Below are 26,582 nucleotides of genomic sequence, written 5' to 3' on the forward strand. Positions count from 1 at the left end.
ATTCTCTGCAGGGTTAGGGACTCTACACACGTGACTTCAGATTGTGAGTTTAGCTGAGTTCACAAGGTTGAGACCCCCAAAGTCAACAACATGAAAGAAAAAGTGTGAAATTTAAAGGCTGATTTATACTTCTGCGTCGAATTGACGGTGTAGCCTATGGCGGGGGTCCACGTAGCTCCAGTACCTACGCAGAGGCCTACGCACGTAGCTGACGAGCACCTCCTCCAAAATGTAACTACTCGTAGAATCGATGCAGACCGCAAGCCCTGTGATTGGTCCGCTCGGCGGCTGGTATTTCCCACATTTACAAGACTTCAAGGATCCCGGACATCGGCCACACATCGTCTGTGTATTTCATCTCCTCCTCTCTATTCTTCATGTAATCATGTCTGTATGATAAACAGCAACATGTATCAGCTGTAGATTAACAGAACACGCCCTGAATCTCTGTGGAAAAGTAAACAGAGATCGTAGGGGGGCCGGAAGCAGGCGACCGGCTATCAGAGAGACCACACTGCCCTCAGGCGTTTCGGCGGAGAATTGCTGCGCGACACAGACACACCGACGCACAAGTATGTGGGGCTCATGTCCACGTCAGCCCCTGCTGCGTAGGGGAGACGCAGAAGTATAAACAAGCCTTTAGGCAACGACTCTAAGTACCCCTATTTTACATTATGTCCCTTCACTTTCTTCTTCATCTTTTACTCCACAAAGTGTTTGCTGACCTTAACGGATTAAACAGATGACAGAGAAAAAGTGTTAAACTGACCAAGAAAGAAAGAAGAAAAGGAAGATCAAGAACGCCAACTCTGTATCTCGCCAACACTCAACCAAACATTGGCTCTGTCAAACAGAGAAATTAATCCCTGCTGAGACTGGCCTGTAGTCAGTGATAGTTCTAGTTTGTACATTAAGTCTTTATAAAGATGATCAAGGAAATGTTTGTGGAGCAAGTATTTATGTAAAGGTTCTTGCAGCGACGGCTGGTACATTTTTCTCCAGGGGAGGCGATAACAAAACCCAAATTATACACAATCAATATGAGGTATAATAGCAGATGTTACAGCAGTGTACTGAATGAGGCAAATAAAAAGGTATTAATCTGTATTTGCTGAGCTCAATCAATCAATCAATAAATCAATCCATCAATCAATCTTTATTTATATAGCGCCAAATCAAAACAAGCGTTATCTCAAGACGCCTTTACAAACAGAGCAGGTCTAGACCACTCTGTCAAATTATGAACAAAGACCCAACACCAAGACAGGATAGGACTAAGTCGGACCCCACCTTCATCCACCATCAGCATTGCACCTCAGTATTTAGCTAGTTAAGGCTGATTTATACTTCTGCGTCTCCCCTACGCAGCAGGGGCTGACGCGGACATGAGCACCACATACTTGTGCGTCGGTGTGTCCGTGTCGCACAGCAATTCTCCACCGAAACGCTTGAGGGCAGTGTGGTCTCTCTGATAGCCGGCCGCCTGCTTCCGGTCCCGCTACGATCTCTGTTTACTTTTCCACAGAGATTCAGAGCGTGTTCTGTTAATCTACAGCTGATACATGTTGCTGTTTATCATACAGACATGATTACATGAAGAATAGAGAGGAGGAGATGAAACACACGGCCGATGTGCGGCCGATGTCCGGGATCCCGGAAGTCTTGTAAATGCGGGAAAGACAAAGCCGCCGAGCGGACCAATCACAGGGCTTGTGGTCTGCATCGATTCTACGAGTAGTTACATTTTGGTGGAGGTGCACGTCAGCTACGTGCGTAGGCCTCTGTGTAGGTACTGGAGCTACGTGGACCCCCGCCGTAGGCTACACCGTCGATTCGACGCAGAAGTATAAATCAGCCTTTAGTGCGGCAAAGAAAAACTTCCTTTAACAGGCAGAAACCTCGAGCAGAACCAGACTCATGTCAGACAGCCATCTGCCTCGACTGAACATAGCATTTATCATGTGTGCCCTTGTTTGTTCATGTTTTTTAGCTCTTTAAATTGATCATACCTGTCTGAATCCATGCTGGATCCTTTATGAGTAAAAAAAGGAGGCAGGGGAAGGAAAGTAAAGCTCTACGATCACTAGACGCTAGGGGTGTAACGATTCTTTTTAACAACGATTTGATTCGTCTCATGATTCGTGGTTGCCGACACGATTAAAGGACGATATTGGCTCATTTAGAACGACACGATCCAAAATTATTCAGTGACTTGAAATCCATTCAGTAACTTTTCAGCCAAAAATTCAACCAGAGTGACTGTGAAATAAATACCTTGATACTGGACAGTCCTAGATTCCTGTTGTTTCTTGTAAAGGAATCAGGTATAAATTAATTATGGATATAAACAAACATGTAAACAACAATTAATGGCAAATTCATTCACATTTTTTTTTTATAAAGTGCAATCAACACTTCAGGTTGAATTAACAGTAGGTTAACCTTTTAGCCAGAGACCTCTGCAGAGCTGATATTACCTTGCGCTGAGCTGCAGCGGGAACGCTGCAAGAGGTGCCTGGACGGCCAACGTTGTGTGAAATCCCTTGGCGCCTTAGTAGGTGGTTGGATAGATTTGTCGTGTTGCCTTTGACTCACAGCTTCTCCTCCAAAGACCTCCTCTCAAACCCATTATTTTCAGCGCCCTCACTGAGTTGTATTTTTGCATTTTGTTCATAGCTCTTTCCATGACTCCAGCCTCAAACTTTCTCCTCAGGTTAAGCAACTCACTCCTGCATGATAGACTGGGTGCAGTGTCAACAAGCTGGTAATAATAGTGCTCAATAAGGTTTCCTGACTGAGCAAAGGCCTTGTGTTTTAATGAGCATGCGACCTGTGTGATGAGCTTCTATCGTTTTTACTCAGCCTGCAGAGATAAACGGCCCGGGAGTCAAAGCTCTTTGAGGAAACATGGTGATGCCAAATGTTCTTTATTTGTGTCACACTGAATTCCAAACAAGACTGCTTTTCATCTTTGCTGCGTATCTCATTGCTGGGTGAGGGAACACATCTATTTCTGCTCTTAGTCGATCTTATTGTGGTACAATAAGAAAAACAGAACAATTGTTATTTATAAAAACATATTTATCTTGTTTTCTCTCTAATTGCAACATAGATTTATCAAAAAGTATAAAACAGTAAGTTTAAATTAGTAAACAGAAATCAGTAGAGGCAGCACTAATAAAACAACAGCGTCTTATCATTTAATTAAACAGAAAAGATAATTAAAAATAAGAAATTAATTGACACTGTGTGGGTTTGTGTTTTTGGTAAACTTCCATTTTTTTAAAGCAACAAACTTTTAAAAGTGTGAAATAATCTGAAAGTATTTGATCTCTCTTTTGAAGAGAGACGTTTTCTCTGTGTCTCAGTTTGTCCTCTGTGTCAGTCTCAGTGTGTCAGGGTGTGTGATGGGGAGGCTGAGGCTGTTTAAAACTGTGTGTAAGACGAGCAGTGGGACACAATACCACCAACAACTTCCACTTCTATCTCTACTTCTCCATCTATGACTTCTGATACTGCTACCACTATTAGCATTGTTGATACCGTATTGACCTGAATATAAGAAGTTGTTTTCTTGAAATACGTCTGGATTTTGTGAAAGTGAGATCTCTTCATATCGCGGTATATAGTGGTTAAATGTTAATATTTGTTACAACAGAAGACACAATCACTTATCTGTAGAGAATGTGTCCCACTTTTCACTGAGGTCAGGACAATACTGTATATCCAACAACTGAGGCAGAGTTATGATGCTTCTCTTTTTTAAGAAAATGGTTATGGATGCAGCAGAGACATTAAACTACTGTCAACCAGTATCGATACGATATGACTATGGGTTCATGAAAACTAAGCATTTTTCAGAATTCTCTCTCACACACACACACACACACACACACACACACACACACACACACACACACCCTGTCTCTCTCTCTCGCTCCTTCTTCTAAACAAAGGTATTAAAATAAACATTGCTAACTGTACCTATCCCCAGGTGCATCCTAGGTGTCCAAAGCACTGAAGCCGCGTCCAGCCATTCACCTCCAAAGCCTTTATCATGTCGGATGCGTTATCTGGGGTCACGCAAACCTGTTGGTCATCCTTCAAATCCCAGTCCACTAATGCACCTCTCATCTCATGTGCTATATTATCCCCAGTATGCTCCCCAGGGAAGAAGGACGTCTGCAGACATCGGGTCTCTGTTGTTATAGAATGAACCGTTAAACTGATGTAAGGTTTGGTCGTCCGGCTCGACCACAGGTCCGTGGTTGTGGCTAAATGATCGATTTCATGGAGCTCGGATTCAACTTTCATTTTACATTCGGTGTAGAGTTTGGGAATGGCCACTTGATCAAAATGTGTTCGGGATAGTATTTTGTAACTTTCTGCCAGCGTCCGAACCATTTCCTGAAAAATGTTTCTTAAGTTTCTCTTTCGGTTTCCCAGCTGTGTGTAGTGTATGTGTGAGTGTGTGTCTACGTCTCCCTCGCGCCCTCCCTCTGATGTTTGTCATTGGCTGGCTTCAGCTGTCAATCAACGGCAAGCATGAAATAAGATTTGTGGTTGGCTGGCCTTAGCTTTACATGTAAGGGCAAGCACACAGGCAGGGCAAGAGGGGACAATCTCGTTGAATGTCTTGAATGTTCATATCGCGATAACGATACGATAACGATATATCGTTCAGCCCTAGTGTCTGGCACAAAAAGATCATCTTGAAATGGTAAATGGGCTGTGTTTATATAAAGTGCTTTTCTACTTACTGTACCTTTTAAGTATCAACATAATATTTTCAGTTTATGGTAGCACTCTAGAAAGGTTGCAATCTAAAGACCCAGAGCACATGTTAAAACATATTATGACTCCCACTTTGTTGTTGCTCTGTTATTGTCACTGGCTGAAACCACATACTGTATACTGTACGCAAAATATATTATTTGAAACCTTTAAATCAAATATGTCAAGACATTTGAAACATATCTCAATACTAAAGACTGAATTATACTTCTGAGTTGCCCCTACGCAGCAGGGGCTGACGCGGACGTCAGCACCACACACTTGTGCGTTGATGTGTCCGTGTCACGCAGCAATTCTCCGCCGAAACGCCTGATGGCAGTGTGGTCTCTCTGATAGCCGGCCGCCTGCTTCCGGCCCCGCTACGATCTCTGCTTCCTTTTCCACAGAGATTCAGAGCGTGTTATGTTAATCTACAGCTGATACATGTTGCTGTTTATCATACAGACATGATTACATGAAGAATAGAGAGGAGGAGATGAAATACACGGCCGATGTGCGGCCGATGGGCAGGGATCCAGGAAGTGTCATAAATGCGTGAAATACCAGCCGCTGGGCGGACCAATCACAGGGTTTGTGGTCCGCGTCACTTATACACGTAGTTACATTTCAGAGCAGATGCATGTCAGCTACGTGCGTAGACCCCCAGCGTGGGCTACGCCGCCGATTCGACGCAGAAGTATAAATCAGGTTTAAGACACTAAAGATTATTCACTTGTTTTCTCTAATAGGCATCAGTCTTATTATTAACAGAGCTGATCTGCATGCTGTGACATATAGAATACTGTCTTTTTAACAACCCTGTGGAGTGTATAACTGGCTGAAACAAACTTCTTGCTTTGCTTTGAGAGCTGATGTGAAGGGGTAATGGAGGAGCACATTCATGTTTCATCGGATTCTGGTAGAAATTAGACAAAACAAAAGAAGCACCTACTGCTACAGGTGTTCTTTGCTTCTCCTGCTCAAATGCTTAATCCTTAAGCACCATCACACCCATACACACCCTCCCTCTGAATTTCCGTGAGAGCAGATGAGTCTCAGCACACACGTGCCTGCTAAGCTTTGTGGCTGTTTCTTGTAGAAGTCAATTTTACCCTTCAGCTTCATTTAATTAGAAGCAGCGAGTGAAAAGGGCAGGATTTCAGTCTGGCTGGCTGCAGCCACCGTGTAATGTGGCTCACTGCTGGACCAGAGCAGGATGACCAGCCTGATCCACGTTTCAAAAAATCCCTGGATTACACTTGTGCATGCACAACACACATTTATTAAACAGACTGATGTGTGCCTTCTCTCCCTGTTAATCCGATCTACTGGCAGTGTAACATTACACTTTATATTAAAACACCTGTATTATTTGTTTACAAAGATCATGCAGCAGGTGTCTCAATATCTTTACATTATCAGCCAAATTGTTCTGAAGCTTGTGCCAAGCTGGGAAGAAAAAGAAACAAACAAAGCTAAACAAACACTTCTACTGAACAGGTGTGAATAATTCAGCCTCTGCTGTCTCTGAAATTTGAGTTGCAGTTTGTCTTGTATAAAAAGTTAAAGTGTTCCCGGGTGGAAGTGCAGAAAAAGTCTAGAGGTGAAGCGTCAGCTAAACAGATGACAGGGTGAGAGCAAGGCAAAGCAGTTAAATGTGTTAATCCCTACATACAGATGCTGTGTGACTACTAACAGTCTATTGCCCCATAACACCTGAGCTGTGCAGCAGCTGTTGTGAGATGCACCAGGTTCACAAGAAGAGGTGCATCACAGGATGTCAGGAAAAACAGAATGAGAATAGTGAAGAAGAGCAAATCAAACAATTGCCAGTAGAGCAAAGAGAGAGTTTTAAAGTGAAAAAGAAAGAGAAAATCTATAGACCGAAAATGATGACAAAGAAGGTAAAAGAGACAGCAAGGAGGAAAAGGGTTTTTAATAAAAGGAAAGGAGGAAATGTTGAAGGTGGTGAAAAGAAGAGGTACAAATAAAAAAAGCAGGAGAGGAGAAGTGAGAGGGAATAACACATGTAGATCAGATAAGCGTTGACACAATATGGAAGTGCTGTAGGATAGTTTTCTGCTCCAGAGGCTGTCTGATATGACCCCACCCTGACACATACACACACAAACAGATTATGGCCCAAGATTGAAAGAAAACACGCAGATAATCGAGGCGCAGGGATTAATAATGAGATTAGGAAGGCGAGGGGTTGTTGGGGTGGGATTACAGCTCCCTGGTTTGACGTTAACAAACACAATTCCCACCAGACAGCGAATGAGCAAAACAAAGCTGTCTTAAGAGGATTGGAGGGCTTGGACATTGTGACTAAAACTATGTCTCTCATTGTCTCTCGTGCAGAGAATCAGGATGACATTGCCAAAATGGAAATCAGGCAGAGATGTTTTCCCGGTGCGTCTAATCTTACACACTCATAAACATTATGGCTCTATTTGTACAGATCAAGTTTTAAAGCCTCTGAAACCTGGCTTCATTTTTAATAACAATAAATAGACATGACTAAATGAGCAACATTCAAATTTAAAGTTTGGTAAAACAAAAACAATAAATAAATCCTTGTTAATCCTGAGTGCAGGCTGAGGTGATCAGATATAAGTGGCAGAGGTCTTTCCCGGGGTTCCCTCGCGGTCCTCTTGGGGGGGTGGGGGGGTGCGCAGCTGGGGGGGTGTTACTACGGCAGCCATTGGGGTGTCCCTCCATGCCCCCGAGGCCTGGTCCATCAGTCGCAGAGCGTGGGTGGGGGGCGTGGCGGGGGTGAGTGGTCAGGCCGTCTGGAGGGGGGCAGGGGGGATTGGCCCTGCCGCCTCCGCCCTCCCCCCGCTCCGGCGAGCCGGTTGGCGGGCTCTGGTCCTGGTCCTGCCCGTCTGCCTGGCTGTCTGCTCCTGGTGCCGGGCCCCCTCGGCCCTGGTGGCTCCTTTGGCTCTGTCTTGGGGGGCTGTGGGGGCGGTGTTGTGGGGGTGTCCCTTGGGGGGGCTGCGGGATCTCTCCCCCCTCGCCCCCCTTTCCTCCTACTGGGTGACCTGGGGGTCGCCCTGGGTGCTCCGGCGGTACCTGCTTGCTTCCGGTCTGGGTTCTTGGCTCGTCCCCTGGCCTGGGTCTCCCGCGGCGGGTTGGGTCCTTCGGTCTGACTGCTCTCGCGGCCCGGGTGCCGGGCCGTACCGCTCGGCTGATCTGACCCAAGTGGTTTCATCTGCACCAGTGGTGGTCTCGTTACACAAATAGAACACAGCACGGCGGCAACCCTTTGCGACCCAAGCTTCAGTAATGATTGTGGACACTAAGGGTTGCTTAATCATTAGTATCACCCCACAGATTTTTTTTTTGGCATCATGGTGAGATGGTCCCTCTCCATCTAAGTGTGTTAGGTCTCTCTCTCCTTCTCTCTCCCTGTCCCTTTGTATATCCTTATGTAATCTTTCTTTCACTTTCTCTTATTTTATTTTTTTTTGGCCCACCTAGGTGTGCACGCCCTCTTTTACAGAACATGATATTAGCTGCCAATAAAAGATAGGCCAGAGTTCTAAGAGGGATGGTGATGGTTGCATGCACACAGTCACAAGCACAGAAGAAAAAGGTTTTCTTTCTTTTCTTTTGCTGCAAGAATAAATTGCATTAATATTTGACAGGTTGTGACAAACATGACACAAACCAGAAATATATATGCAGACAAGAGAAAAAGAAAAAAAAAAGAAAAGAAGAAAAAAAAATAAATAAATAAGTGGCAGAGGTCTGACTACATAACCTCTCAACTTTTCCCAGATCCAGGCTCTGTTCTTGCTAAATCCTGATAGTTGCAGGACAGTGACATCACTTTTTGTTTTCAAGTGAGCCACACCTCTTTGCAACCCGCGAAAGCAACACAATCAAAAAACAACTACTACAAAATAATAATAAAAAAAGAATGTGGTTTGATTGAGAAGCGAATTGTCAAGCAAGAGGCTGATTGTGGAAATGTTTTCGAGATAGTTGCAAAGGCAGACACTCATGTCTGCCCGTCTCTTTTTAATTATACTGACTGTATGTTACATTACCAATCTCACAACACAAAGCAGCACTTCCCTTTGTTGTACTCGACTTGAGCTGTATAATTTCCAAGTGTGTGTGTGCGTGTTTGCGTGTGTGTGTGTGTGTGTGCGCGAGATGTGTATGTGCACATTTGTCTTTCTCGTTCAATCCCTGTTGAGAAGCGAGGCAGGAAAATCAGCAAGACAACGGAGAAACACTTGGATGAGAAATGAGCTGTCTACAGACCACAGACGAGGTGTGTTTGTGCTTGTGTGTGTGTGTGTGTGTGCGTGTGTGTGTGTGGATGTTTCTGATTTTGCTGCACACATCTTGGTGAAATTTGGGAGGATCTGCAGGGCTGAAACTGGAGATGTCTTGAAACAGCTGACGTGTGAGTAACATAACACAAGGAAAAGTGGTGCATAAGGAGCAGAGGAATGAGGAACACTTTGTTTCTCTGAGCTCGGTGTTTATCGTCAGGATGCATGCTCAGTTTGTGTGTTTGACAGTTTGAAATGAAATACTGAGGTCAATAAGAGAAAATACAAACAGCTGATGATCTTGATCAGTAACATGTACGTTTGTGTACACCTCGTAGACAACTGGTGCAGACAGCATTGTTATATATGCACTGTGTAATACAATAAAAGCCTTTAGAGCGCCATCAGTAATCCGTCAGGTTGCTATATGCTCCAACAGTTCACAGATCATCACTACTTCTCATTGTGCTTACTACAGTCCTTTCCAATAGGCTTCTGTTCAGTACCTTTGGCTTTATCAAAAAACACAGCTTAGTTTTCTGCAGATATCTGCTACACTAGGCTTTTTTTTTTTCAATATCTATTAAGTTGAATAAATTGCTTTTGTTCTAAAGCTTTGAGGAACTGACAAAAATAGTGCTTTAGAATCTGTAATACATAAAGATTAATGTGTAGTCGGTGGTTATGTGAAATAGAATCATGCTGGGTTGAGACAAGACTCCTCCATTGGCATTGAGGTCTCGTCTCACCCCGTCGAGATTGTAACTACAGTGGTGGAGAAATGTTTCCAGACACACATTTGTGGAAACATTTTTTTTTGTGTTTCAAGCATTAGATAGACACAAACAGATACAATTGATATTTTTTTTGTATATTGTTTACAAGAAAACTAACAAAACTAACAAAACTTGACAGTTTCAATTATGTTAGTTCTCAACATTGTCGGTATCAAAGTCAACAAATAACAGAGAGTGTGTTCAAAGCTGAACAAAGAATAAATAAACCTGTCTGTGACTGTACTAAAAGATATTGCACTTGAAGACCTAAGAGTGATTCTTAATGCAATATTTGGGGTGTCCATAAACTTGGTACCACCACTGTATATTTTAACCTGCTTATTAACCAGCTACTAACTCAAGATACAAACAAGTTGATCTAAAGGTGGGTTTATTCATTTAAAAAATATATGTATTTATTAATTGGTACATATAAAAAAAGTCCCCAAGCTTCAAAAGTTGCATAAGGGTCAACGTCACATTAAACTTAACATTTTTGCATTAACAGATACAGGCAATAACAGCAGGACCCGTATACACTCCTCTTCCCTGTAATGTTTCTGTGAGTCCTTTCATACTGACAAAGCCCACACAGGGTTGGTTTTGCACATCAACATTAATGCTAACATCAGCATGGGGGTCAGTTTTTAGTTTTTTTTCAGGTTCCAGTCAGGTTTGCTGTGTTTCTTGTGGTTTTTATTTCATACCAACATTGTTTGCACTGTGAAATGGGCAAGCGGTAGTCATTTCAAAATAAAAGGGTTTCTTAAAGATGATGATGTAGATCAATGTTTGGATTTTTATTCATTTGATTTGATGCTTGTTCAACCAACCGATTGATTCATCCAGATAGATGGATTGCTCCACCCTTACTTTTTCATTTTGCACATGGTTTAATAAATCCTGCTGAAGATGTATTCAGCTGTACACATGAATAACCTAACATTGGTCTTCATCTGGCATTTTGGTTTGATTTCAGTCTCAAAACATTGAACCACTGAGAAGTCTCACACCATATAGGAGGACGCTACAAGGATACTCCCTTATCAAAATGTACAGAGTAGCTGTAAAGGTTAGCGAGGCTCCCTTTGCACACAAGACAACATCTCAAATGTCAGGAGTTTTCCCCAGAAACTCTCTGCGAGATCTGTATGTAAACACAGAGTAAAAACTTCAGCCTGTGTGATTTCAACGGACAAATCCACTGACACACACACACACAAATAAAATCACTAACTTCTCCACGGTTTGTTGTTCATCCGCATCTATTTTCTTTGCTACTTTTCACATGTCCTAAATATTTGAATACTAGATCTCACAGTGTGTGAAGTCAGTACTGGTTGTCTGTAGTCCACACCACCTCTTTTTTTCATTGACTTTACTTTAAAACCTGCAACCAGCACACAGTGGTGCAACGGGGTCAGGTTTTTATTGAAAGAATGAAATATTTTTGTCTCCTTGAGAATAAAAGAAAGAAAGGGGTTTCAAAGTATTTTTCAGGAGTAATAAATATGTGCAAAAGTTTACAGGGTGCAGCATCGCGATTTATCATTCAAGCAAATAAACAATGCAGCAGATAGAAGTAAATCACATTTTAGTTTAACATAAATGAACCATGGGAGCCCCTCAAGTTTGATCTTATTGCCTACAAAGAAATGATGAAGTTGAAGGTATGAAGAAATGCTCCAGAATCGGTCTGATAGCAGCTGACCAATTCTTCAAATCATTTCTCTTACCTGCAATAAGACTTAACTTATGACACTTTTTTCAGTTTTTCTTGAAGTTGTGTTTTTTGGTGGCATTTCTGCCTTTTTATTGGATAGGAAAGCTGGAGAGAGGCAGGTAGTGTGGGGAGTAGAAAGAGGGGGAAGACATGCAGCAAATGGTTGAGGCTGGGAGGCGATCCTGCCACCGCTGCGGCAAAGACTGCAGCATCTGTACATGGGGCGCACGCTTAAGGCTGATTTATACTTCTGCGTCTCCCCTACGCAGCAGGGGCTGATGCAGACATGAGCACCACATACTTGTGCGTCGGTGTGTCCGTGTCGCGCAGCAATTCTCCGCCGAAACGCCTGAGGGCAGTGCGGACTCTCTGATAGCCGGCCGCCTGCTTCCGGTCCTGCTACGATCTCTGTTTACTTTTCCACAGCGATTCAGAGCGTGTTATGTTAATCTACAGCTGATATATGTTGCTGTTTATCATACAGACATGATTACATGAAGAACAGAGAGGAGGAGATGAAATACACGGCCGATGTGCGGCCGATGTCCGGGATCCCGGAAGTGCTGTAAATGCGGGAAAGACAAAGCCGACGAGCGGACCAATCACAGAGCTTGCGGGCCGCGTCGGCTCTAAAGGGAGTTACATTTTGGAGGAGGTGCACGTCAGCTACGTGCGTAGGCCTCGGCGTAGGTACGGGAGCTACGCGGACCCCCGGCGTAGGGTACGCCGTTGATTCAACGCAGAAGTATAAATCAGCCTTTAGACCGCTAGGCCAATGGCGCCCCTAACTTATGACACTTTAATTGATTTTATGAATAGCAGTATTTTCCAGCTGCCCTTTTTAACTGCATCTCTGTTGTTGTTTTTCTTCTCTGCAAAGCTCTTTAAAATGTCTGAACTCAGGCTATCAAATGTGCTATGAAAAAAGCTGCCTTGACTTACATCTCAAATGTCAGGTTTTGAAATTTAGCAAGAAAAACAAACTTAGTTTGAGGATTGTAAAGAGCCTCTTAATGTCAATGGTCTAGGTTCTGATGTCTGTCAAATATTCCTTTGTCTAAAAGTCCAATCAGCTCTGCACTCACTCTGGAGCTGTTGTTTCTTCCTACAGTTATGCATCAAACAGTGATAGTTGGTTGCAAAATTTGAAAACTGTAAAGATTTCTCTAAGCTTTGTACAAACTTAATTACTCCAGCTCTGCTTGTTTTGAAACAGATTAAGTATGCAACAGTAAGCCAAAATATTCAGTTTGCATATTTCTCCCCAAATCTGAACATGAGATGAGATACATGAATTAGCTAAATTAGCCACATAAATAATAACGTGAAATGTGAAGGAAGGAGAAATGGGGAATGGTTGTGAGAAATTTGAAAAAATAAGAGAAAATATTCTTTTGTTCATTAAACTCAGGCTGAAACTTTGTTGAAGCGCTGAGAGCTGGAATCTTGACAGGAAAGGAAAGGGCAAATGAGCTCTTAGTGTATGGAAAACACAAAGAGAGGAGTTTCCCAGTCATGTAGTGATCCTCCCTGTGGTTTTCCCGCTAATGAGAAGATCTGCATCAGCGTAACAGACGGAGATAGGGAGAGAGAGACAGATAGCCAAAGGGGAAAGCTGTCTGAGAGGAGAAAATAACTAGACTGGAAGAGAGAGCAGATAGAAAAGTTGGAAGACCTTCATACAATAAGTGGCTCCAGAAAGGAGGAGAGCGATTGGGGTTAGAGCAGTGTTTCTTACTTTTCATATTTCGGGAAGCAAAAAAGGTTTTCAAGTTTTCAAGGAATAACAAAGAGAAAAAACTCTGCCGTCCATATTCTCTAATTCATGTCATTTTGGCTCACGATTTTCTTTTTTTTTTTCCCAAGGTGCCAATGCCCGGCTCAGTATGAGGGGCCTGAGTGCCAGCAGAACAAGCACAGTTTCCAAGGCAACGGATATGCCTGGTTTCCTCCCATGATGCCTTGTTTTGAGAGCCATGTGTCTCTGGAGTTCATCACGGATGTGGCTGATGGACTGCTGCTCTACAGTGGTCCCTTAGCCCAGCTGCAGGCCTGGGACCACGAGGACTTCATAGCTATAGGTAGGAGAGGTTTCAAGCTAAATGACATGTCTGATCTTGCTTCTTATTGTCTACAGAGAGTTTTAACTTATACTGGATAAAGGATGTTCCTGTACTTACAATGTATTTGGTCGTTTTAAACCAGCTGGTTAGTGTATCCAGAACAAAACAGTATAAAGAAGCAGAGGAGTTTGGAGAGACTGTGCTTCACCTTTTATCCCCAGTCTTAAAGAAGAGAGCAGACAAAACAAGAGTGCATAAATTATCTTTGTGGTCTTCTTGCATTATCTCAGAGGTATACATTTACTGCCTGCTGTGTGATAACAAAATATTGTTTTTGTATATAAGGGGGCTGTTAATGCTTTAAAAAGTACAGCTCATGGCCATTTTAAGGTGAGGTGAAGAATGGAGCAATTTGCTGTAAAAAGACAAAGAAGATTAAAAAATATGAGGCTACTTTTGTCCTCTGCTTTAAACAGACCCAGACAAAACTCAAACTGCAGCAGGGACTTTCAACCAGAGGTGTACTGTATGTAAGGAGGTTTCAATATAGCTAAGGGTTTGTGGATACTAAAAAAGGATTTGAATGACGCACAGGTTAACATCATTTAGTTAGTCAGTTGGATTGGATGTGGAAAATAAATCCATTTTTTGGGGGCCAAATGAAAGTGGGCATGGAAATGGAGGGAAAGGCGGAGATACAGGGTACACCCAAACCTCTTTTCCAACATCTCTCTGCAGACTCTTCTCTGTTTCTGTCTTTTTATTTCTCCCTTCATTATGTGGGTATGATAGAAGGTGAGAGCTGCCATGGAGGGTGAGGTTTTGTGTTACCAGAACTGACTGTTGAGCCTCCTCAAGGGAGTTGTCGTGGGTCTAAAACCTCAGGGACAGGGGGTGCCCACTTGCCATGACGTGTTGAGCGTTGGCTGTCATTGTCCTTCTTATCCATGTTTGGGGTTTGGGAGCCAAGAAGGGCAGGCATTATCCCTGTTGTCAAAACCTGGAGCTCACTCAGCCTGGGTCTCTTGGAGGTGGCAGTGCTGTTTGGGTTGTGGTTGGTGAGAATGTGACTTTTAAGTGAGGTGAAAGCATTTGAATGATGTGATCCTCACTGAACACGTATCCTTTTCATCAGGGCACAAGTGTCATTTGTGTATTGGAAATTAGCCAAAATGTTTGAATAATATTCCATTAATATCCATTTTCATATGATAAAAGTGTTGAATAAATCTTGTTTCAATGACCTCACACTAACTAAGCTGGAACACAAAAGTTGTAACTGATGGAGTACTTCAGTTCACCTGATAGTGTTGTAGTTCAGCGTCAAGGCTTTGTAACATGAATATTTTGAACTAGTTAAATGGCAAATATAATCCTTCCAATGAAGCTTCCAACTGAAATCAGTTTAAACAACAATTGGTTGTAATGTCTCACACATATCCTGTCCCTTGGTGTTTGATATAAGGTCAACCTCCTGCAAGTTTCCAAGACAGATCTCTGCTACAAAACTTGAATGGGTAACACTTTACAATAAGGGTCCCTTAATTAGCGTTAGTTAATGCATTATTAAGCGTTAACTAACAGTTTAATAATAGTTTAATAACCGTTATAATGTATTACCTAACATTAACTAACACATTGGTTAGTGCATTAATAAGCAGTTAATTAATGTCCAGTGCTCAGAGTTAACTAATACATTATTAAGCATTAATAAAAGTTACAAAACTTAATTAGTTAACCATTAGTGAATGCTTTCTGGACCCTTATTGTAAAGTGTAACACATGCATCACTTAAGTAACACATTATAAATGCTAAACTGCCTCATAAGCATTACTTAACCATAATTAAGCATTAGTGAATGCTTTTTGGACCCTTATTGTAAAGTGTAACACATGTATCCCTTAGGTAACACATACTCTGAAGCAAATTGAGTTGAAATGTAGTTGAAGCAACACATATACAGAATTCAACACATTTTATTTAGAATAAAACAGATAATCACAGATAACATCTCAACTGGCACAGAGAAGTACGGTGGCCCTGAGAGCTCACAGCACTGCAACTTAAGAAAACACATGCAAAAAGACAAAACACAAGAAAATTAAGAAAACATCTTCATCAATTTGACAACACATGCACAGCATTTAGAAAACGCGATGCAAAGACCACAACACAATACATTAGAAAAACACGCTGCAAATAGACAGCAACACAACAGAAGTGTTTCCAGAGGACACTTAAAAGTGATGCACACGCTTATGCTTATGCTGATGCTTATGAGGCAGTTTAGCATTTATGTGTTGCTTAAGGGATACATGTGTTACACTTTACAATAAGGGTCCAGAAAGCATTCACTAATGGTTAACTAATTAAGTTTTGTAACTTTTATTAATGCTTAATAATGTATTAATTAACTCTGAGCAGTGGACATTAATTAACTGCTTATTAATGCACTAACTAATGTGTTAGTTAATGTTATGTAATACATTGTAACGATTATTAAACTATTATTAAACTGTTAATTAATGCTTAATAATGCATTAACTAATGCTAATTAAGGGACCCTTATTGTAAAGTGTTACCCTTGAATGTCAAGATGACAAGATGCCCAGATGAGCTCACCAACAGTCCTCCGACCTATACATGTTAATCATTTAAATCATAGTTGTGCCAGATTGGCAACTCACAAGATTTGCACAGCAGCAGCTAACAGTCTTGCTACATGAAATACCCTGAACCAGGGTGTATCCCCCTCCGGCCTCTTTTCATGCTAGCTTTGTCTTCATGATTCTGTGAAAGCTTGTACTCTCTCCTCCTTCTCTCATGCCAACAAGAGGTTCACTTTGAGTTCTCCTTTTATTCAACAAAATTTAATTTTTAGTGTAGTTTTGCAGCTTTGTAGTTTATGGATTGTAATTGATTGTTAGTGGTAACTCTTAATCACTTTATCTATCATGCATACTTTTGACAAAACACTATTTCTTGCTGTTAACTAGGATTGATTCTTCAAACTTTGGACCTTTGTATAACGCAAAAAAGGTCTGCAGACACTTATGAGACTGAAGTTGACTGTACAAATACCATCTTTTGAATTAACCACTTTGAAGTATTGTTCCATTAGCAACCACTCTAACAAGTTCGTAAAATGTCATATTGAACGCCTCAGAAATAGTTTTTGTCTCTACTTCAATAAAACACTTTTTTTTAATGAAACCATGAATAGTACAAGGCCAATTACTCCTCTTTGGCATTTTCTTCCAAGTACAAAGAAAGCTGATAGAAACTTTTATGACTCAATAAAACAGCCACTGCTCTCAGACAGTTACGACACAGAACTTGAAGGTAATAGTACAATGATTATTTTATTCTTTTCACTAAAAACTTTGTGGACTTATTTCACCTTTAGCCAATGTGGAATCAGGACAGTGAGACCGTACTTATATCCTGTATTAAAATAGTATCCATATCTGAGAAAAAAAAACATTATTCAGAAGTAAATACAACATTCATGAAAAGTGTGAACATGTTGTGATTGAAATGACATGATCTGAAAGATATGCTGCTATCTTGCATAACATACATTGATTGAAATAAAAAAATAAATAAAAGCTGCAAGCGGCGATGAACGGGCCCTCACACACCTACAGCCACAGCCTATGTGAGCCACTGCCACATGCAAATCACCGCCTGATATAAGCCACCATATGATGTAAAAGCAAGATCTGAGAGTATACAGTCATGGCCAAAAGTTTTGAGAATGACACCAAATATTACATTTTCACAAAGTCTGCTGCTTCAGGGTTTTTAGGTGTTTTTGTCAGATGTTTCTATGGTATAATGAAATACAATTATAAGCATTTCATAAATATCAAAAGCTTTTATTGAGAATTACACAAAATTCATGCAATAAGTCAATATTTGCAGTGTTGACCCTTCTTTTTCAAGACCTCTGCAATTCTCCCTGGCATGCTGTCAATCAACTTCTGGACCAAATCCTGACTGATGGCAGTCCATTCTTGCATAATCAATGCTTGGAGTTCATCAGAATTTGTGGGTTTTTGATTGTCCACCCGCGTCTTGAGGATTGACCACAAGTTCTCAATGGGATTAAGATCTGGGGAGTTTCCTGGCTAAGGGCCCAAAATCTTAATGTTTTGTCCCCCGAGCCATTTTGTTATGACTTTTGCTTCATGGCAAGGTGCTCCATCATGCTGGAAAAGGCATTCTTCATCACCAAACTGCCCTTGGATGGTTGGGAGAAGTTGCTCTCGGAGGACGTTCTGGTACCATTCTTTATTCATGGCTGTGTTTTTAGGCAAGATTGTGAGAGAGCCCACTCCCTTGACCGAAAAGCAACCCCACACATTAATGGTCTCAGGATGCTACACTGTTGGCAAGAGACAGGACCGATGGTAGCGCTCACCTCGTCTTCTCCGAACAAGCCTTCCTCCAGATGCCCCAAACAATCGGAAAGGGGATTCATCAGAGAAAATGACTTTACCCCAGTCCTCAGCAGTCCAGTCCCTGTACCTTCTGCAGAATATCAGTCTGTCCCTGATGTTTTTACTGGAGAGAAGTGGCTTCTTTGCTGCCCTCCTTGACACCAGGCCTTCCTCCAAAAGTCTTCGCCTCACTGTGCGTGCAGATGCACTCACACCTGCCTGCTGCCATTCCTGAGCAAGCTCTGCACTGGTGGTGGCCCGATCCCGCAGATGTAACACCTTCAGGAGATGGTCCTGGCGCTTGCTGGACTTTCTTGGGCGCCCTGGAGCCTGTTTGGCAACAATTGAACCTCTCTCCTTGAAGTTCTTGATAATTCGATAGACGGTTGAATGAGGTGCAATCTTACTCGCTGCTATAAACTTCCTTGTTAGGCCCTTTTTGTGCAATGCAATGATGGCTGCACGTGTTTCCTTGCAGGTAACCATGGCTAACAGATGAGGAACAATGGTGTCATGCACCATCTTCCTTTTAAAGTGTCCAGTCACTCAATCATGACAGATTGATCACCAGCCTTGTCCTCATCAACACCCACACCTGTGTTAATGTGTGTGACACCTGTGTGTCATTGAAATTATGTTAGCTGGTCCTTTTGTGGCAGGGCTGAAATGCAGTGGAAATGTGTTTTTGGTGATGAAGTTCATTTTCAAGTTAAAGAGGGACTTTGCAATTAATTGCAGTTGAGCTGATCACTCCTCATAACATTCTGGAATATATGCAAATTGCCATTATAAAAACTGAAACAGCAGACTTTGTGAAAATTAATAGTTGTGTCATTCTCAAAACTTTTGGCCATGACTGTAGAATGCACCACAAGTGATTCATTTTAGATTTAATTATGACTAACCAAGAGAAACTGTAATATCGAGGGGACATTAAAAGGCACGGTAGCTGGTAAGAAGTCGCAGTATGCCAAAAAATGCCAGTGCCCTCATGATGAAAGGTAAACACTAGTTCAAATGGAAGACTCACCTTTCTTTAACTAATGGAAAAAAGATGCTGTAGCGCTTGAAAGCTCTTTTCTAGACAACAGTTTACTCAAAAAGCACTTGCTGACGCTGAGTTAGGATCAGATCATATGTATTCTTGGTAGATATTTACAAGGTGTAAACAGGGTGTTAGCTAATGTTGGTGTTGGTGCTGCTCACAATGAGAAGTGCTTGCATGTTCCTGTCTATGCACTCCCAGCTACACAGCTAAGATTCTGAAGTACAAAGAGAGTGCCTGTATTCTTTGGGATGTGCAGCTTAGTTTATTTGTGCAACTTTCTGATACGACCATGGTCATCAAGAAGAGAAAGGACAACAAAGAGCACAGTCTTATGCTAGAAACGGCATGTATGGCTTTAGAAAATTGCATATGTTTCTATCAGTGGGTATGGCAGAGGCTGAGATGTTCAGTAGAGATGAATAAATATGAGAAAAACACAACACTTCACCTCCCGTTCCCCTTTATACTCATCCTGCAGCCTGAGGATCGTTACAAGACAAAGAGGAAATCCTGTTTCAGGTTTGATTCCCTTTCTGTATTAACTTGCCACAACCTTAGGATTTGGCAGTGACAGCCACTCATACACAGTTCCAACACAAAGGTGATTTTGATCTTGTTAAGGCTGATAGGCCATACATTTTGATATGAGCTTTGAATCTCATGTAGACACATCACAGACACATACTGCAGCTCTCACTTTGCAGTATGGTTCATTTTGGTGAGAATGATCTGAAAGCATACGTAAACTCTACTTTGACAGGTTTACATCTCTGGCTCTTGAGGGAAATCGTGGGTCTTTTCTCTTGTTGCTGAGGCGATATTATTTGAAGACAATAAAGGTAGTTGAACTAAGGGCGGCAGGCAGGAATTACAGACAGATGGAAACAGAGAACAAAATGTCTCCAACATTTCGGTATATTTAGTGTTTTAATCTGAGAGACTAACGCCTCCTTGTCTCCCTTGCTACTTCTTCTCTTGCACTGGTCCTCTCTCTCGGGAAGGAGGCTGTTGTTTTGTCGCTGCCAAAGTAATATGTGTGGGAGGTGAGGTCTGCCTGGAGAGCCGGACGTGCTGTGTATGTGTGCGTGTGTGTGTGTGTATGTAATAAGCTGGTTTGCAGAGTGAATTTAAAATTATTTCTTTCTCTTTGGCTGGTGTCAGAGGCTCTGTGCATGTGAGAACCAGTCAGCACGTGCTACTGGAGCAGAAAGAGTTAACAGGTTTGTGGAGTTAAGGCTGATTTGTCCCCGCACAGTCTCATTAGAGTCAGGCTGTACATATTTAGAGCTCTAATTAACTTGTTTCAAGGTTCAGCTACTGCATGTAACAAATAAAGCAGCAGGCCTGGAATGTGCTGCAGCTTAATATAACTGCATTAAAATGTTAATACATTTAAGTCTATCAATGTAACAGAATGTGTAATGATGGTGTTATTTGTTCAGGGCTTGGTAAATGGTGTGGAAGGAGGTCACTTGTGCCAACCATTTCTTTATTGAACTTTGACCCTACCTAATGACTTTGGCTTCGTATCAACCAGTTGGATATTAGGAAATGACATCACACCCACCGCATAAGTGCCGTGTTCCTGTCTAAAAGGAGTTTTGTTTGTATATTTGCAAGATATTCATTTGATGACATAACTGTGATGAAAATTACAACTGAAAAGGAAACTTCTTTGAAGGTCCCTGAGGAAAGCACAAAGTTAGTAAGCATGCTAGATACAATGCATCATATCTTATACTGTAATGTTTAGAGTTACAAACAATGATAATTAGCTACACATTTAAACACAGCGTTACAGATAGCTATAGTAAGATACATAGCTGAGGTGTAACTGATCACAGATCACATTCTTTGCCCAGTTCCTCTGCTGATTTAATTCACTGCATTCAGGTGCTGTTATCAAACAGAGGAGGGGCTGCTGTGAGCAAAACTGTGCTACATTTTAAGATCGTTTGACAGAAGGTAAAGGGCAACACTAATCTGCTAGTCCCATTTGACCCCCAACATAATGTTGTTTGTTTGATAAACTGGATGTAGTATAAGCACAGTCTCTTGAGTTGTCCATGAGTAAAATGGTTGGATTAAACAGCATCCCTCTATCAACAGCTATTATGAATATTGTACTTGTTTGCACCATTTAAACTGATACAATGACCCACTGAGGTTCACATCATTAACTAGTACCACCAGATCTGCCATGAAATCCTTAACATAAGTCACTCCGGTGTATATAAGGCGCAGTCTGTTTTTAGGGGGCTCCCAGAGGGATATAGGATTTAACTACGTTCCTGACTTCCATTGCGTTTAGCATCATGCAGTTGCAGATGTGTAGCTCTTTCTTGTACCATCTGTTATCACCAAACTGCCAGCTTCACATGCGGTAATTGAGCACAGCCTGCAGTGGTGTTTATCATTGTGAATTATGGACGAACCAACTGCCCTCGACTAATTCAACCGAACTAATGCCTCCCTCTTTGGCTGGTCAGTTGTCTTGAATTTAGAAGTCTTCAATCAAACCACCACAAGGTTCATGGAAGAAAAGAAAAAAAGAAAGAGATTGTATCAGTGATGTAACTTATTTTAATTGTGCACACAAAAAAGACTGTTAAAGAGGGTCAAAGGTAACCCAATGCTTGTCTTAAATGGAAAGTAATTAAAAACATAGTTTATGATAACAATTCACCTTTCCCCTTTGTTTTGGAGGTTGGTTCACAATGTTTCCATCTAATGATGGTAAAAAAAAAATCTTGCTCTCACAGAACTGATCTTGAAGAGTATTATTAAAACAAAATTCCCCTTAATGAGAAGGAGGAATGTTTCCTTAAGGCAAGGTAAAGCTGCTCCCTCAGTGTTTCTTCTGAGTCTCTTATTTTAAATCAACACACACACACACACACACACACACACACGTACACACAGCTGGGGATCTCTTTGCTTGAACACCCAAAGCACAAAGCCATCTGACTTACAAATATTATTAAAAACATATTTATCAGACGCAATCTGGAATAAACCTCCATCGTATCTGATATGAACAACAGTGAATGCCCTATATCTGATTTCTAATATAAAAGATGATATTGGCACCATATATTACAGAAGTCCACCTGTAAACTGTAAAACCACACCAATCATTCAGAGCACACACAGGATTTTCCAAAGCTTATTAGATATGAGAAAGAAAAGGAGACCGCAGGGAGTACCGACCTGACTATATGTACTCTGTAGGTTCAGTTAAATCAACCTTTTGTCACTCTCACAGTTCTTGTAAACCACAGAGCTGATTATAATAAAACATATACAGGTCTGAAGTTAACAAAAGTAAAACAAAATAATGAATGTACCACTGTTATGATTTCTGCTTACCGTTCTGTCTAGAAATCAAAGTGTAAAGCAAACAAATAAGGTCAAGAAACACGACAAAGAACAGGAGGAGAGAGGAACAACATTCATTATACTCCACTGTTTATTCTCATGATGTAAAGATGACTTAAAACTGGTTTCCCTGGCTGAACTTGTCTTCACCAAAACAACAAAACACAACTTTTTGATTAGACAGGATTGGTGGGTCACAAGGGAACAGGAAATGCACGGCTTCAAAGAGCCACTGCTCGCAGTGACACTAGGAGAGATGTATTGAATTGGTGCGTAATTAAAAACAGAATCTGAAAGAATGGGCTGAATCACTCCCGAAAGTAAATGAATAAAAACAACAAGACATGAATTGAATACTGAGGATCTTTTGAGTGTGTCAGTGTGTGTTGGGCACGTCACTGAAAATAATTAATAAGTTACAATTACTAGTTACTGTGATCAAAAAGTAACAGACTGAGTCCCTTCATCATAAAAATATTTAGTTACTTGGGGAAGTAGCTTTAGCATGACTTCTTTCTGCTTGCAGCATCAGACTCAACAGCTGACATGGGAAGTGTGTCTTCAACAGTATTCCTCACAATCAGTCTGTTTAGTCCTTCCTGGCTTACTGATCATGGAGCTGGCAGGGATTTAAAGTCAAGCCTTGGCTGTTTGTATGGAGCACCTCCTCCTTGATCTGACGAACTAACGTGAGCTGCACCTGGGTCACTAATTTTTCAGGTGCCAGGTGCCTAGCTTGTAGCTAGCTTAGCTTAAGGCGTTTTTCGATCCAAGGAGCTTTACCCCGGAACTACGTGAGTTTCAACTGGTTCATCTGTGATGAATGGCATTCCTCTTTGTTTTACTGCCCTCTACTGGTCTGGTGGTGTAGTGCATTTACTTTTTATTTTTCCATACGTCACCGGCCAGATTTGCACAATCTACCCGGGACTTTAGCCCGTGGTGGAAACGCAGACAACAATGGGACCTTTTAGTTCAGGGTAAATTAGTTCTGGGGGATAAAAGACCCCAGAGCTCTTGGTCAAAATGCACCTTTAGTAGTAGTAGCATGTTGTTTGGTTAGGTGCTTTCTGAGAATAGCTTTTCTTTGCAGTGGACAAAGTTTTCCTTCCTGCACATTGACTACAATTCACCATTACATTCATGCCCTTTACCTCGAGGAGGGAGAAATGATTAATGGTGATTAATTTTATGTTGTAGTTTTCCATTTGATGTAAAAAGTAATAATTCATTTTGAATAGCTGTAGTTGTTATGGCATTATTGAATTTGAAAAGAAACTATCACAACTTGTGGTGGAATTACAGTATCATGTTACTCACATAAATGTCATATGAACAAGTTCTTCTCTGCACAGCTCCTAATCATGACTTCAACTTGGATGTGAGAGACTGATGGATTTAAGGGAACAGAGGCAAGACAACACAATTAAGATACTGGCCTTACCTTAAAGCTGGGGTTGGTAGTCTCGGAAAACCAGCATGAATTTGAATGTAGCTTTTCCTCATGACTCCGTCTAACCCCTCCCCTCCTCCCTCAGAGCTCCTCCAAAACGACGCCCTTGCTCACATGCACGAGCGCCGCTGATTCTCGACCATATGATCGTGACTGATTCAAAACCGGTCCTCACCAAAACATTATCATAGTGAAAGTTAAAAACACAAACAAACATGGCTGCTGTTAGTACTCACAACTATCATGCTAGCATTATCCAGTTGTACCGGTGACACGATATCAGGAGAAAAGTTATAACACATATATAATACTGTAACAGCTCTCCTGTTTGTTAAACGTGTTCAGTGTAGATGTTCTTAATTCCTACAGTGTTGACAGTCAGTGAAGGCATCACGAGAGGTGTAGAGTGTGCGAGTGGGAGAGAGGAGAGACAAGAGGAGAAGTTTTTCATTCATTCAATCATTGATTGTTGTTTTGTTGGTTGGCGTGATCACGGCCGACAGTGACCGGTTATTAAAACTGAACGTCATTAATTATTCTGCTTGTTGGTGAGAGCTTTTTAGACTCTGATCCGGACTACAGTCCTGAGCAAAGCACCTCATCAGGTCAGAGGGGACAGGCCCGAGGACGAGCGAGAGGGGCAGTCAGTAGAGTCAGGGGAAGTAGAGGCAGGAGACGGGGACTCGGAGGAGTGCACGCCTGGGAAATGTACGCGCAGGAGGAGGGCAGAACGGCTGGACGGGATTTGATTGGTTTAAAATTTGGGGAGCCAAAAAACGGTGATTGGTTAGTGTTTTCCCAGGTTTACTCCGGCTGTAGATAGCAGTTTTTTTTCACTCTTTTTTAGGAACACATCATGTATTGATTACCATCAGGACATAAAGATCATTTTAACCAGTATGACAAAAAGTGGATCTAAATCTGATTACCAACGCCAGCTTTAATATATTTTCTTTTTTAGTGGTGTGACAAATGTGCAATTAATTGAATTCCCAAAATGAAGTACTCTGCAGTGAAGGTGAGACTGGGAGTGTTGGACTGATTCAAAGTTAACACAAGCAGTTATGTTGATAAGTTGTGACACAAGTTGAACCCACAGGCTGTGTAAATCATGTGTAGTCTGTATAAGATTTGTAAAGCCCAAAGACCACAGGAGCCATTTTGGAAATTCTTACTCAACCTCACTTACAATCAATCTGAACACACAAATGGAAGTGGAGTCGAGGTGGGCTCTCAGCCTCTTGTATAGTATGTCATTATAACTAAGTCACCTCTGTACAGTGAGTACGGCTGTGGCTCAGTGGGTAGAGTAGGTCGTCTTCCAGTCGGAAGGTTGGTGGTCCTAACTCCAGCAGTCACATGCCGAAGTGTCCTTTGGCAAGACACTGAGCCCCAAATTGCTCCCGCTGTTCAGCGGTGTGTGAATGCTAACTGATGGTCCCTTACTATAGCAGCCTCTACCATCAGTGAGTAAATAGGTTTGAATGGGTGAATGTGAGTAGTGTAAAAGCGCTTTGAGCGGTCAGAAAGACTAGAAAAGTGCTTTATAAGTCCAATCCATTCACCATTACCATTTATTTGAAGAATAAATGAGCCACATAGAGCAAAAGCCTTTTTTTATTTCCAGGCTGTGAACATTTTAAACTTTATGTTAAAATGGCGTTTGTGACTGAATGGGGTTTACTTGACTTTTTCAGCCATCCTTGAGTGGACACTTTAGGAACTGCAGTTATTTTGTACCTTCCTAATTGCTTCAGGTTGCTTCTTGGTTAAATCCAGTTATTAACTGCTAGACTAGGATGGATTTATAAAACAAAATAATATAATATCAATTATTTCAACATCTGTTATTTTTCTGCACTGTAAAATAAAAGTGGAAGGTCTAAACAACAGTTTCCAGATACAGTGTCAATGTTGAAAAAACCTTAATGATCTCAGTACTTCCTCTAGGCAGGGTAAAGCAGGTTTTGGCTGTGTTTCTTTGTGTGTTACATTTAATCAACCCACACACATCACAGAAAGAGTGTTTCCTAAACACAACCGGCAGCTTTCTGAAAGCCTACAGTCCTATGAATGTGTCTTGAGTAAAGAGAGCTGCCCCGTGCCTCTCCAGTGGCATGACTACACGTTGAAAGAGTAGTTTGAAAAGGATTTTACAACACTAGTTTGAGAACAGAGAAGGAGCTGGAGTGAAGAGAGGTGAGATATGTACATAGGTGAGAAAAGAGGACAAAGAGACATGTCAGGTGGTGAACTGATTTTTCATTCATGAATGTCAAGTACCACGAGAAGCTGTACCTCCAGTATTGACTATTACACTGTAGCTGTGTGTGGTGTGTGTGTGTGTGTGTGTGTGTGTGTGTGTGTTTGTTTTTTTTCGTGTGCGTGTGTGAGAGAGAGATTAAAACGGAGAGAGAGACATTGTTCACCCTGATATTAGACCTTGTTAAGTGATGCATCACATTGAGTCTGATTATATTCCCCTGTGCTTCATACAGACTCACACTTACACTCACACTCACACACACACACACACACACACACACACACACACACACACACATGGACCTTCAGCTTCTTCTTGAGATGCCTGTTTGCTTTTCCAAAGCTGCACACTCATCCTCCCTTTATCCTGCCGC

General features: G+C 41.6%; 1 protein-coding gene across 1 annotated transcript in view; it reads left to right on the forward strand.

Annotated features, from left to right (window-relative positions):
• si:ch211-186j3.6 (neural-cadherin) overlaps nucleotides 1–26,582 on the forward strand; it is a 351,776-nt gene that overhangs the window by 212,540 nt on the left and 112,654 nt on the right. Inside the window, exon 27 of the mRNA XM_034679695.1 lies at nucleotides 13,425–13,639. Within this exon, the coding sequence (XP_034535586.1) occupies nucleotides 13,425–13,639 (215 nt within the window). The remainder of the gene's footprint in view (nucleotides 1–13,424; nucleotides 13,640–26,582) is intronic.

Source organism: Notolabrus celidotus, chromosome 3, assembly GCF_009762535.1.
Source record: "Notolabrus celidotus isolate fNotCel1 chromosome 3, fNotCel1.pri, whole genome shotgun sequence".
In the NCBI taxonomy this organism is placed as follows: Eukaryota; Metazoa; Chordata; class Actinopteri; order Labriformes; family Labridae; genus Notolabrus; species Notolabrus celidotus.